The sequence below is a fragment of the Anguilla rostrata genome, chromosome 7, assembly GCF_018555375.3.
Source record: "Anguilla rostrata isolate EN2019 chromosome 7, ASM1855537v3, whole genome shotgun sequence".
NCBI classification, from domain to species: Eukaryota; Metazoa; Chordata; class Actinopteri; order Anguilliformes; family Anguillidae; genus Anguilla; species Anguilla rostrata.
Window position 1 is genome coordinate 11,233,166 of NC_057939.1, and position 14,969 is coordinate 11,248,134.

Genomic DNA, 14,969 nt, shown 5'->3' on the forward strand with positions numbered 1-14,969 from the left:
TTTCTATTTTTACCACTGACTGACAATCTGACAATATCACAGCATGTCTTTAACGACTGGACCCATTTCTGATGGCAAGACATCACATCTCAGGGGCATGTGTTGTGTGAACATAATTTTTTGGAAATTCAGTTATGATAAATGTAAAATATGAACCATTCATTAATTCCTCATTGAGGTCCACAAGGCGAAAAAGGTTCATGTAAATGCACAGGAACAGGGCTTCCAGATTACATTCCCTGGCCCGGAAGACAAAATCATATTACTATATTATTCTCGGGCCCAAGACAATAATATTTACGACAAGTTCACAGACCATTGACCCCCCCTCCAGGGCCCGGGATAATGTACCCCTGGTTGTCCTCCCTGACAGTGACCTTGAGCATGAAAATAAAACACCTTAGACTGGTACGTTAAATCAACTGAATGAGCACATTTTTAAACTCAAATTCATAGTTTCCTTTTTTATTAAAGTGACATTTCTTGACTAAAATAATAATAATAATAATTACAAAAACACTCAAGTGAGTGTGCAGACTGCCCAAAGCATACTGGTACAATTTTCTGCTATCAAATACAAACATCAATTTGTTTATAGTGAAGAATATACTCACATAGCAAGGGAGCTAAACATACTTTTCAACTGATTCACAAGAATCACTGTTATCAGAAAGAAAAAAAAAACCCACAATACACTACAACCAGCCATTTTCAATATATTACTTTCAATACAATGCAGAGACGTAAGACACTTGCGATAAAAACAAAGTAATACCCAACAAAAAAATGGGGGAGGGGCAAAAAAATGGGGGAGTGCAAAAAACGGTAATTAAAAAAATGTAATAACTGATATGTTAATGACTATGGAATTTTAAAAAACTACTACACGATATGTATATGTACTGTACTGTGTATATATAATGGCAGTAGATATATGAGAGAAAGTGTATGATGTGTACAGACCTCTACTCTACGGTAAACAGTGTGCAGGTACTGTACAGGGTACAGTGCATGGCACGGTGATGTCACGGACCACAGCAGTAGGCGGAGCTACCATGCACGTTCCGCCACTCGGCGGACTGAGCCAATCAAAGTGCTTCAAGCACATTGATCAGTTCACCTCGTGGCAATGATTGACACCACACGCAAGCGCCATCGTGACGGGGGGAGGGAATGTGGCGTTGGTGGGCTGGGGCAGGTGGACGGGGTTTGAGGGTCGGCGGGCGCTCAGCAGTGCGTTCCCACGGACGCGTAGGCGGACATCTCGCGGCGGATGGTGCTGAAGGGCGACAGCTCCAGCTCGGTGGTGCACTCGTGGTCGTTGTCGTCGCTGGTGGCGGCCGAGGACTTGGCGGCGCCGCACTCCTCGCAGCAGCAGCAGCAGCAGTCCAGGAAGGCGCGGCTGAAGGGCCGGCACAGGCAGAAGAGCAGCACCGGCGTCCCCGCCGACTTGCAGAAGAGCAGCGCCTGGCTGACCAGCTGCAGCAGCTCCAGGGTGCGCCGCGGCACGCCCGCCGCCATGTAGGCCGAGACGATGTTGCAGACGTTCTCCGGGATGACGCAGAAGCCGTACAGGATGGCCAGCGCCACCACCGTGCAGTTCATCTGGCTCTCCAGCTGGATCTGCTTCTTGTTGCCGCGGACGCTGGCCTTCTCGGCCCGGCGGATCTTGCGCGCCGTCACCAGCGAGCTGCCGATGGTGAAGAGGGTGGGCAGGCAGAAGTAGCAGCCGAAGTACCACCAGAGCCGCGCCCCGTCGTACGTCAGCCCCAGCACGTAGACGGTGTCCGGGAGCTCGGTGGAGATGCGCACCACGCAGCGCTCGCGGGCCCCCCCGCCGCCGCCGCCGCCGCCGCCGTTGTCGCCCGGCTCCCCGTCCTCCGTGGCCAGCTGGCGGATGATAAGCTCGGGCAGGGCCAGCAGGAGTGCCCCCACCCAGATGACCGCCAGCTTGGCCGTGGTGGAGGCGCAGTTCTCGATCATCTCATAGTACATCTGCACGTTGGTCGCTGCCCGAAAACGGTCGATGCAGAGCGCGCACAGCGTGAACGTGGTCACGCCCAGGGAGGCCACCTGGAGGGACACGAGCACCAAATTAACCTGACACTAACCACAGGGAACGCTAATGACAGGAAACAACAAAACTAGACAAACAAAATGGAGCGACCTGGAACGCAACCAGACAATTTTTTTTTAAATGCTGTTGCGCACAGTCAAAGAACCATTCAACACAGGCTGCAGGTGTGTAGAGCCATGAATGAGTCAGAAAAACATACACAAGGGAACTCTGCACTACAAAAAACATCAATCTACACTGAATTAACATCTGTGTATGTGACTTGTACCTTCCAGCACTGATGAAGGTCTGATTGACTGACAAGTGTTTTGTCAGTATGTGAGCTCAAACAAATGGATGTTGATTCAGTGAAGACTGATATTTTTTGCAATGTGCACTTAGCTTTTCTATTTTTTGGGATACAACAGAACATTACATGACATTGCAAGGACATCTTGGACTATATACAGAATGCTTGTGATAGGGAATTTCAATCCATTTGCTGCCTAGGCTTGTTACCAAAAAGAATGGTGTCACAAAAGACGCTAATTCTAAAAGAAAGACACTGATTTTGAAGTCAGATCTGAGCGCATATTTTGAATTCAAGAACAAGCTTAAGGATGTGGTTTCTATTATGTTTCTGTTCAGGCAATGCACTTGAAAGACCAACAGCTACAGTCGAAAGCACTTCCCTTATGTACAGTATGCAAGACCTCAACTGAAACAAACTTTTTGGCAGAAAAGAGGTCATACTTTGACATGCATACTTCCCATAAAAGCAGTGCTGCAAAGGAAGGCTGTCTTTGCATGGGATGCAGACGTTCTTTTTGAACCTTTGGTAAACTGCACTATATACCCACTTTCTGGTGACTAGTTTCAAAAGTAACATAAATTATGAATGGGCACTAGAGCTATACTGAAGCTCACAGGAGCCACAAATAGTGTGCAGTCAAAAAAGTCGAAAAGAACTGACAAGCGCAGAACATAGTGCAAGACAAAATAAGAGATATTGAATATCAACAGAGAATTACAAATTAAATAACTGTGTTACAGCTGTGTTGAGCCACGTGGGATTATGAACAGGCAGAAATTGCACCATTCCACCAAATTTCAGTCCAGGAAGTTGAGCATGGAATTGTGGTTAACTAAGTTTGTATTCCACTGGTGGGGTACTGTCTGTACGCCTTTACATGATGTAAAACATCATAACACCTTCATAAAGTGCACACAGCCCCTTCATGAACATGGCAATACAGCTGCACAAAGCGGTCATAAATGTGCTTCGCTATGGCTGAAGCATTATCAAGTTTCCACAAGATGTTTTGGTTACACAACACATTTCAGTACAGTCTGGTCAAATATTACAAAGAACTGTCATAAAGAACTGCAGGTCTTTGTGCAGTCATTATGTTCATGAAGAAACTATATGTGCTGTGGGAGGTCACACTGAATGTTTGACCAAATGTGAAACTAATCTGTGCGACTGCCTTGGCTATGGGCACCCCCAATGCGGAGTACACAAATCCTCACAGTATTCAGAGCTGTACGTGTTACAGGCTGACCGGCTCTGCATTCAGACGCCTGTTCCGTATGCACTCTGGCAGAGGAAAGGTGTAAACACACTGAATATTTCATTAACTGAAGGCTGGGCAGGACCAGCGCGAAACACTGTCAGAGACAGCAGGGAATGCTTTCATCTGGCTTCCAGGAGAGAGATGTACTTCAAACTAAAAAAAAAACTGTGATTATAGCTCTGACTCTCCTTACAGCTAAACGTTACTCTGCAGTCATTTATTCTTATTTTCTACTCTAATTGAGAGTAGTAGATTATTTTTTGTGGTATAGCAACACTGTGCGACAGCTGAAGGTTGACCCTGGAATAGTGCTCCAAAATCACAGGGGATATTATACGTGACCAGCCACTTGAACGTCTGAGGTCAGGATGACAGACTACGGCATTATGAATGCAATTCATCCATTCCAGCCTTTAAGTACGGCAGGCAGCGACGCCGATTTCCCTAATGTTTGCTGTAATTACGCTCCATTAATTGTTTGATTAAGTGCTGCTCAACATAATGTAGGCACTTGTTATTAATGTGAGTTTAATACCTGGCCTGCGTCAGGGTGAATCCGGGCAGCCATGTTGGGCCTGATGGAAGTCCCTGACTAATAACTCATGTCTGTGTTTGAATAGATATAGGCATAAAAAAAAACAAACCAGAGACAGGGACCACTCTGAAAACACATGAACCCATGTTGATATTTCTGGTGTTTATGAATTAAGCTTTATAAATCAAGCTTAAGGAGTGTTTGTTTTCCATACGTTGCAGGGTTGCGTTTGAACACTATGAGTACATTTTGCTCTGTTTTTCCTGTTTCGTCACCAACTATAGTACCAGCTGAACACACACACACACACACACACACACACACACACACACACAGCTCTTAGAAGACATTTCACTGGATGTGTAATACCTCAGAAACATGCCTCCAAAAAAAAAACAATAATTGATAGAACAGGTACTTCAAGCCATACTTCATTCTGGTGACGTAGATAATGGTTCAGGGGATGAAAGTGCACTTTCTAGGGCTGGGGATTTTTTATTTCTTGCAATAGACCCAATTGAGGACAACTACTATTTGTTTAATAAAATACATACTTTACTATTCATATATTCTCCTACATTTACTAGTATAACTGTTGGAATATAGGGCAATGTAAATGCTATGTAAAAGTTGTGTAAGTCACGCTGGATAAGAGCGCTTGCAAAATGCCTGTAATGTAATGGAATATGACATATTTCTACACGCAAAACAGAGCCTAGTTATTCCCAAACTGTGTTTGTTACAGTGGGATTCATGTCACTTCTGTAAGCAGTGCATCACATGCTTCAATACCTTATAATCAGATTCTGATAATGGCAACCAAAAAAAAGAATAGTTTAAAAAAATGGCAGAATCACCTGGATTATTAACCCCAAGGTCTGTTGGGGTTAATTTCAAACTTGAATGTTATAATTACATTGACAAAACTGCAGAAAACAGTATGTTTTAAAAAGCATTGCATTCATCCATCATTTACAAATTCAATTTGTTTAACAAATGTAGGGTGCAGAAGTGCTATGCAGGCTATGAAGGACTCAAACACTAAATTGAAAGTCTAAGCCTTCTAAATGTGGATTTTCTAAACGCTTGCTTAAGTTTTCATGGAAGTACAGTTTGCACTATAACAAATTGCCATTTCACACAGAAATGGAAAATAATGATTAAGATCCAATGAATAATTAACCGGCACTAATTCTCCACTGAATTATTCAGAAGCCTGCAAATGATGTGTTATTCACTGGCAACAACGTGGCAGAAATAATCAGGTCAACGGCTCCGCCTCCCTCTCGGAGCGTACTTTGTCAGTCTCCTCGCCGCGTGTCTGCGTGAATCAAAGTGAGCACGTGCGGAGAGGCACTGCAGGTGACGAGTGAGAGAGGGCCAGTCTGGCACCCCATCTGGAATGCGGGCAAGTCAAGTCATGTGTGTTTGCGTTTGTGTGTGTGTTTGTGTGTGTGTGTGTGTGTGTGTATGCCTCTCCACAACGGTGCATGAGGAAATGTTGGCCTGCCTGATTGACTGTGTGTATGTACATGTACCTTGATATGGCTGAGAATGCATTCCTGCTTGCCTGTGTGTGTGTGTGTGTGTGTTTGTTTTGTATCTGCGTGTATGAATATGAATATGAGCATGCCTGCCTAAATGGCTGCCTGTCTGTATATGTGTGCACCTGTGTAAAATGTGGACTGACATGCTCATAATGTACTGACAGATTTCGGGACTCAAAGGAAGAACTTCTGCTTATGTGAATATGGGCTCCCTGTGCCAGCTCATTCAGTGACATGCAGGCTCTTTATTTAATTATATAATCCATCTGCTTAGCAGGCACCCTTATCCAGAGGCTGCTTATTTGCCCAGGTATACATTCACTGGAGCTACTGAGGTTAATTGCCTTGCTCAAGGGTACAACGGCAGTGCCCCACCTAGGACTTGATCTTTCAGTCTCTGAGTTACATGCTCAGACCCTGACTACGCAACCGTACACTGCAGCCATAATGGATCTAAACGAAACTGAAGATGCAAAACTTAGGACACATTTTTTTAAAAAAATAGCAGGACATGTGATACACTCCTGCACACAGACGTGTGAAGCCTGCAGATCCACCATACTTGTAATATAAGGCCAGCGAGGCTCTGTACCCGTTTTAAAAACCATAGAACTCTCTCCTTCATTTACAGACAGTGAGAGTCAGCCCCTGTTTAAGAAGTGTCAATATTCAACCTCCATTTAAGCGATAGCCAATCCCTTCCCTCTGTTTTGGAGGCAGCCAGACTCTGACCCCGTTACGGCGCGGCCCCTGCCTCTCAGGAGACGCCCGCCGTCTTGGCTGCGCTGTCGTCACCAGCCTCTGGTCTCTGATGACAGCGTCGCTGACACCGCCGCCGCTGCTGCTGCTGCTGCTTCTGCTTCTGGGGTCAGGCAGTGTTTTCACTCCCTGTTACATCACAGGGGGAGTAATGCTGCCCGGGGGCTGCCTTCAGCGTCTCCCTGAGGAGCGGGCGCGCTAACGTCAGCCCCGAGGGCCAGATCGGCCCTGCGCGCTCCTCAGTCACATTAACTCAACGCTCCAGCCCTTAATGCACATCTCCTCTCGGGCAGCCCCACACACATTCACTTCGACTCTCACTCCGGCGTGGAAAACACGGGGGAAGCTGCAGTGTGTAAACTAGCGGCTGCTCGCAGCGGTGTGTAGCGTCTCTTTCAGATTAGCAAGTGAGACAACACCTTGGCTTGGTCTCGAGTCATGCGGCGATGCAGTTTCTACATATCAAATTGAATCTCATTTTTTAAATTTATAATCTGTAGTTACCATCTTAGGCCGTGTGATGCCGTAATTTAATAATACGCTGAAGTGGGGGTTTGGGAAGGAGGAAGGAGGAAATAAGGGGGTTTGTTACTTGAGATAACACATATAGTGGGTGTGGTCTCACAGCCTGAAGCAGTTGAGGCCCAAAATTCCAGCTGGGATCTTGTGGTTTTGAAAGGATCATCAATACATACAAATGGTAAAACTATCTAGGAAAGCAACTTGAGAGCAGGTTTAGGTCTGAATGAAGTTGCCCTGGAGGGGAGTGGGTGTCGGAGTCAAGGGTCTGTTTACTACTCTTGAGAGGGAGGCCACACTTTGTCACACAAAGTGGCAGAACCGGCAACAGTGACACTGGAGACCCTAAAGTTCAGTCAGTGTGTGATCTCCACACACACATCTTTCCTGTGCCCAATTATAATTATTATTATTACTTTGTATTTATGTATATATTCATGGGGTACTATAGACAACAGTGGAATGAAAATAGCAAATATGCAAATTAAATTGCACACAGCTATCTAAGAAGCAATAGAGCCACCATTTCTAAATAAAACACAAATCTCACAGTTAAATGGCTCCAATACAAATCCTCATTACCAGCCGTTGGCTTTCAAATGAAAAACAATGTTATGTATAAGCATCTATTACTCAGAATGACAACAATTTTTGAGTGTCATTTCCATCTTATTAGCCTTCTCAGAAAATCAGAGGTCCAGATAACTATCAGCCTGACACCAACACACTAACTGAGTCTCATGGTCGCCCTTCACTACCTCACCCTTGGACCGCACAGTTCACTGAAAGGTTCAGGACGGATTTTCTAATAGGCATTTCCTTGCCACCGAGCATGAGAACCTCCATGCTGTAACATGGGAATCAGACAGAAGGACGCTTTTTAAATATCCTCTCTAAGAAGATTTACACAATCTCAGAAGCCGAGGTCTGCAGTAGGCCTGCTTTAGATTTCAGCAAATGTACGGGCATGCTATTCTAATTAGAACACACTACTTGCGGTAATCCCTCTCTTGCATTGATAAGCCTTGTTTTAACTTAGCCAGCAAGATTACAATAACAAAGCTAAAAAAAAACAATACAAACACGAAACTGCGATGCATGAAAGCAATTATCTTCCTTTGGGCAGACCCGACTCCTCCAGCCTTTTGTACAGCACACAAAGCTCCCGCTTAATTAGTTTCTGGTAAACTGAGCAAACTTTTTTCACCCTCAGAATTGTTTTACCTAATTGGACTTTGCCATCATTGTTAAACACTCATTCAACATCAAAAGCTGCCACAAATCCTGTGGTCAGCCAATTGACTATCGGAGCTGAATAAAATCTGGTGCTTTTCTCAGCCCCTGCTGTAATCAGCCTTGCCAAAGGCCTAATGGACAGACCTTGTGCTTTTGTCTGTGTGCTAGCCCTTTAAGGTACCGAAAAGCTGCTATCAACACCAGACCTGCGATTTGTCCATGTTTCCAAACTGTCACTTCTCTCCTTGTTTGTCAGACTTGCACTGTAATGTATACTGCAGCATTGCACAAGCATCATTGCTAAATTGTAACAATGTGATCATCATCTGCAGGGTCATTTTCCCTTGACCAGTTTTTTTTTTTTTTCTCCCCAGAGAAGCATTGCCCTACATGCTTTAGTTTAAGTCTGGCTGCTTTCCTCTGACGATGTAGGCTATACATGTATTTGTGGAGTGTGTGTTCAATTTGCCTAATTGTAGAGTGTGTGTGTGTGCGTGAGAGAGAGAGAGCACATGTATTTGCTATGGATGTGTGGATGACTGAAAGCACATGCTTCATATGCTTTATTAAATATTTATACCATATATCCTTAAATACAGTACAGTATGTTTGTTTGCTTGTCTGTTCTATTTAAATATCACCTTTTTAGCCACACCCATGAAGCAGCTACCATTCTAACAGGTGATGCCCTTCACTTCTAACACATCTGCATTTTCATCACTTAGTGGGTAAAAGGAAACTGCGTAATATGGGATATTAGAGCAGTTTCCTGTTTATTTTGTTTCAGCTTTTAAACCAAACACAACCGACTCACAACAACCAAACAAAATGTATACTTAAAGGAATTACCTCGATGTATGGTATGATCCTACAGGAGAACTCCCCCAGCAACCAGTTTTTCGTCACCTCGTGGTAAATCACCAGGGGCAAGCAAAAGAAAATGATGACAAAATCCCACAAGGCCAGATTGGCTAAAAGCGAATTGGAGATGCTCCTCATGTAGTAATTGTGACATACGATGCACATGATTGCAATGTTTCCGATGATCCCCACAGCGAAAATAATCACAGAAACACACACTATGGCGTACGCTCCATATGATTCATTGGTTACGGGGTAAAAAGGGTTTCTGATCCAGTTTCTCTTCCCCCGCGTGTTAAGGGGGATCAGTGGGGTTATTTCCCCAAGGTCACCGTCCGGTAAAGTAAATAATTCGTAATTTCCAGTATTGAATGGAAAATCAGTGGACTGGTTAAGGGCCAGAGGTAGGGGAATCGGTTCCCACATGGCGAGAGAGGCATCAGGTGAAGTTTCTATCTGTGAGCTGAGGAGGTTCTTTTTATTATGCTTTTTTATTTCATTCTTAACGGATTTATTCTGGTCGTCTATTGTGCCTCTTTTGCGTCTGTGGTTCCTCTCGCGTCCTCCCAGCTTGTTCCCTGAAGGAGTCTTAGAGGAACTGTATCCATCACCTATTGTTTCCATGGCAGCGGCCGTCTGAGAATTAAACTTTTCTTTCCTTCGCCTCCGAGACTCTCTATGGTTTTTCGTCGTCTCCGTTTCAGATCTGTTTAAATGCACTTCGTGTTTGTATCCATGGGGTTTGGTTTTATCTTCTGCGATCATTTTCATCTTAAAAGAAGTTGCGTTTATGTCTTGCACCAAAGTCTTGATGGCGTCCCACGAGGACACACCTGTAGCGTGTCCCCTTGTAGTGTCCTTCTCAGTGATTACTCTCCTGTACGCTCGGTGCCATCTCCGACCATTTTCTGAGATGGTTTTGTGCAAATTTCTATGCGTGACATTGTAGTTGTAGTTTTTCGGAACGACATTAGTCCTTAATTTATCATCATGTCTGTGCGTTTGCACCGCTACATTAAATGCTAGGAAAAATATCACTCTCAAAATTAACACCTGCATTGTTCAACTCTCGTAATGTTTGGGTATCTCGGATTAAGTGGATGCTGTTCTCCAAAGGTACTTGCCCATTGAGACCGCATCTATGTAGCCCAAGAAAAGAAACAATGTCAAAGCTCAAGTCATCATTCACGTGCAACAAAGACCATTCCCCAACAGCCACTGATGTTGCTCCGTAACCATGACTGTCGCGGGCTATATATTTTAATCCACGTACAATTCATATAAATAGCAAACGCACTACAATTTTTTTCTTATTCATACAACCTTGGATTGTGTCATTAAACTTGCTTAGAGTTCGGGTTTCTTACTGACTGAAGTGTTCTCGTAGACGTTTCCGTGCCAGGAAAACAATGTCAGTGGCTGTAAACAGGTTGACCGATGACAAGATAGTCGCATTTCAAACTCCTTGGCGTGCAGGCAGGAAGTTTCCGCAGTGTTGTCTGGCAGGAAAGTGCCGGAACAGCGCCGTGTCAGTTATCGGGTCCTCGGGTGTTTGGAGCCTGGAGATGGTAAGAGAGATGGCCAGGGAGGTGCCGCACGCTCTGCGGTCTCCGGTCTGTATGTGCCTGCGATATGCGCGCCTCGGTGAGGATTGAGCAAGAAAATGGGTTCTCCTAGCGGCTAACCCGGATCTGTCAAAGCAAATCCGTCAGGACGAGCTCTACAGACCACCGTAGCTGGCTGCCTACCACACCCGCCCACCGCACCACAAATATATTATTTTTTCGTAAATAACGCTGCCACAACGAAAGAAGCGCGCCAGATCGGAATCGATTTCGCCCAAAATAAAAATAAATGCATAGTCTATATATTACAAATAAATAACAAACCACGTTTGGAAAATTTTGAACAAGCACGCTATAAGACAATATTAAGATAATCTTTAAGCCTATTTATAAAAAGCTAGAAATAATTATTATAAGAATGTTATCGTGGATGCACTTGACAAATTAATTCGCATTATTTGACAGGTGAACGACAATCTCTTACCAAAAAAAAAAAAAAAAAAAACGATTAATTGCAGCAGCTTTTTAATTGTAGTGCGATTGGGACCAAAGGGGCCAAAACATTTTGGGCAGAAATTGGCCCGAAACACTCTATACAACAGATAAGAACACTTTGAACAAAAATGCATAACTGACTTCAAGCCAGTGCTGACAGGCAACTTACATCTTTGCTCAATAGACAGCCAGGCATGATGTACAATATGTGGTCAGGTCTCCTCAAAGTTATCATGAGACTGTGAGTTCAAGGAGGTCAGGGGCAGGGCCCCAAAGTCAGTGCCATGAGAAAAGCTGAAGTTTGGCTCTCTTCATTGGTAATGTTGACTAAACTTTTCCCCTCATGTTTTGCACACAGAACTCGGATCTATCATTAATGTGTAAATCCATCTTTTAGCTAAGTTATGCTTCTATTAGACTAAACTAAAAAACTTTCAGACTGTTAAGTTACCATACCATTTTTTTCAATTCACAGTCTTAGACCCCATTCACCTGTGAATTCATTTTATTTTTTTATTTAGTGAAATCTCTGGTAGGAAATAAGGTGTAATACAGTATATTGGCTTGGTTTCATAGTGTTAAAGAGTCTGTCATGGCTTACTTGATGGGGAAAGTTTTTAGGGGCCTTGGCATTGGATAGGGCCCAAGAGAGGGCACCGAATGTGCTGGCCCGTTGTGCGATTGCATTGCGGAGGGAGAAAAAAGAAGAGGAAGAAGAAGAAAAAAAAGGAGAGGGGCAATAACTAAAGTAAAACCAAGAGTGACTAAACTAAAATACTAAATATGAAATTTCGTAGAGAGTATAGAGCCACCAAAAGCTCAGGAGTGGATCTCACTCTCAGCAGCACAAAAGTTTAAACTAACAAAGTAAATACAATTACACAGCTAACGTATATGCCTACAACATTACAATTGCAGAAGGAAAGTCAAGAAGGAAGAGGATAGCTAAAGAGGGCCATGGGTGTCATGGTGTGTAATGAAGAGGCGGGTCTTCAGTCCGATAGGAATTAATTCACAAGCACAACATCGGCAGTCCTTGGTGAGCCTTGTACCCAGCAAGCCAAAGTTTTATGACCAAGAAGCAAACATGAAGTACATGTAATATGCATGCCCCAACGACCAGGAAAATCCCCTGCAGAACTTACAGCCCTGTAACATACATGGGAGGACATGAATAATTAATGCGTGCTTTTCTTAAAATAAAAAAAAATGTAATTTTCCACCCATGCAGCTACATAGTACATAGGGAAAGTTAAAGCTTCTCTTAACCCATAAGCGCCCTCTGGCAGCAGTGAATGGAACAGCAAGGAAAGGGAAAGTAGTGCAGTTGTATCAAGGAGAACATCCTTAATTGTTCATAGAAAGACAATATTCCAAATATATATAGCAACATGAAACAAATAGCATGAAACAAAAAAAATCTATGAAAAACAGTGTCTAAAAATGGCAAACCAAAAAAAATAAGACAAAATGGATGATAATGCATCATAAAATAGAGAAAACAGATTCTGTTTGATAAATTGCCCCAGAACGTGATTGCTACCATTGTGCAGACGTGTATTTTTTAAGTCAGTCAAACGTTTAGAGGGATAATTGAAGACACACACAGCAACTAAAACAGGCCGTTAAATCCACAAGCTCGGATGCTAAGAGCTTTGTAGACAACCTGAGCGTTTGCATCGCTAACTGGGCAAGCGCGCGCGGCTCACTGGGCAGCTGTCTCTCTCTGACACACGCCTCCATCAATCATCTCGCTCGACTGCTGCGAGAGCCAGAGGATGTAGATGAGGTTATACATCAGCAGACGAGCACAGACAGCGTCTCTGAGACTGTGACAGACACATCTCTCCCCGCAAGTGCCCCCACTTTGCTGTTTGTTTGTTTGTTTGTTTTTATGTGCTATCGCTGTCGACAAACACATCATCGCCGCTCCTCTTAAATTTCAAAGTACCCCGGAGCACCTGTTCAAATTCATTTAAACCAACGGGTCAGAGAATAATGAGAAAAACTCGCGTTGAGGGCAGGCGGTAGAATAATTGCAGTCCCTACAAAAACGTCATTACCCAATATCCTTTGTGTGCATTCTCAGCTCAACCATTCATTCTTCCAGAAGCTCATTTATCAGTCTATTAGGCACAAAGCAGGGCAGGATTTTGCCTTATCAATTTCCTTCTCTGTTTGAAAAGCTCATTACTAGGCAATCCTGCAGAGAATGCCAGGGTGCTATAAATCTGATGTGGAAGTTATCCAACACCGAAAGACCCATAGCCTTTCAACATCAATCACGCTGTTGGTTATTTTTCACACCCTTGAACAGCAGGTCTATTTAAGTAAAGAGAAAGCAAACAGAAAGGGTGCTGAAATTGGCATGTGTGAGATTTACTCAAGTCCACCAAATTACCAAAACCGTGTTTATTTCTTTTTTTAAGTACCAGTTGTGTCCCTCAGTTCAACGCTACCGCCATCACATATGGACAGCGTGTTACTGTCCGAGTGTGTGCACTCCTGTGATGCACTTGCTTGTGTAGCAGCAACTATCGGGCTGAAAAGTATAATATATTGCATCGTTTGCATCTACTGAAGGAGCAGCGTATGTCACTGATAACTGGTGTTTTGCAGACAATCTGTCTCTCTTTATGAGTTCTTAATGTAGTCATAATACAAGGAATATTCCTGACCACAAGAAACCCCCCCATTATCTTGGCAGGAGAAAGCAATTTCTGTCCTCCTGCTGTGTGTACAGTACCTGGTCATTGTCAGCCAATGATCCACATGTTGCAATGAACATGACGTTATTGGGCCCGGTCTGTGCCTGTGGTGAGCACTTTACAGACAAAGTAAATTTTTTGAGTGATTCTGAATGAGCTCATTTTTTTGAGCTGATTTTGCATGACTGCACTCCCACCATTCATCAGGAGAGCCAATATAACCCCGTCCTTAAATGTGGGCAGTTAGCATTGCATCCATCCATCCGTTTTCTATCCTTGCTTATCCTGGACAGGGTCGCGGGGGGTGCTAGAGCCTACCCCAGTGTGCATTGGGCGAGAGGCAGGATTACACCCTGGACAGGCCGCCAATCTATCGCAGGGCTAGTTAGCATTGCATGTTCATTGTATTTCAGTGTTTTTTTAGTTTCAACTGTGCAGCAGTACAAAACTGGCCCACAATACCAGTATCTCCAAGACAACGTAGGACACCCAAATGCCGACATCCCACAACCCCCTTCAGTTTGACTGACACCTCTCTCTGGGGGCTGTATTATTGGATGCCGTCTTCCTGGGGTGTGCAGAGAAGCATGGAGGGCGGATCGTTCAGGCGGATGTTTTTCTCTGCCTCTCCGCCGGGCCTCCACGCTGAGGGCAGACGCCTCTCCACGCTCCCTCGGACCGGAAGCTTCCGCTCCGGCTGGGCCCTGCCGAAATTCTGGGGCCTGCACGGACCCTCGACTCCGCAGGATCGCTGCTCTGTTCCTGGCAGCCATTAGGCCCATTATTCTCCCCTGAGCCTCAATGAAAAGTGTCTGAAACGCACCTTCTGACCAGAGGGTGCGCCAGAGAGCCAGCTTCTCTGTGCTCTGCGTATTTCCTTCAATTTTTCCAGTTGTGCAACCCAAAATGACCTGAACAAGCCACCTTTTACCAACAGCTAATTAACAGGCGCCTTATAGGTCATTTCTTGCATTAAAGCTCCAAGTTCCCTTCTGTGCTGTTTCCAGTTTACAGCTGAGACTCATTGCTGTAAAAAAAAAAAATCCAGCCGTGCTCAAGCTGATTTATGCAGTACTTCTCTGTTACACTCATTCTTTAGGTCTTTCCAAAACTA

The 14,969-nt window shown here is 44.2% G+C and overlaps 1 protein-coding gene across 2 annotated transcripts; it reads right to left on the reverse strand.

Moving 5' to 3' along the window:
* Positions 1-435: 435 nt before the first annotated feature.
* On the reverse strand, positions 436-10,831 carry gpr37b (G protein-coupled receptor 37b). 2 transcript variants are annotated; one of them, XM_064342791.1, is made up of 3 exons: positions 10,459-10,831; positions 9,076-10,226; positions 436-2,073 (listed from the first exon to the last, which is right to left on the reverse strand). In XM_064342791.1, the coding sequence occupies exons 2-3, from the start codon at positions 10,144-10,146 to the stop codon at positions 1,228-1,230; spliced, it is 1,917 nt and encodes a 638-aa protein (XP_064198861.1). In that variant the 5' UTR covers positions 10,147-10,226; positions 10,459-10,831; the 3' UTR covers positions 436-1,227. The 2 variants fall into 2 exon arrangements, with proteins under 2 accessions (XP_064198861.1, XP_064198860.1); XM_064342790.1 differs by having other exon boundaries at positions 10,455-10,831.
* Positions 10,832-14,969: the final 4,138 nt, after the last annotated feature.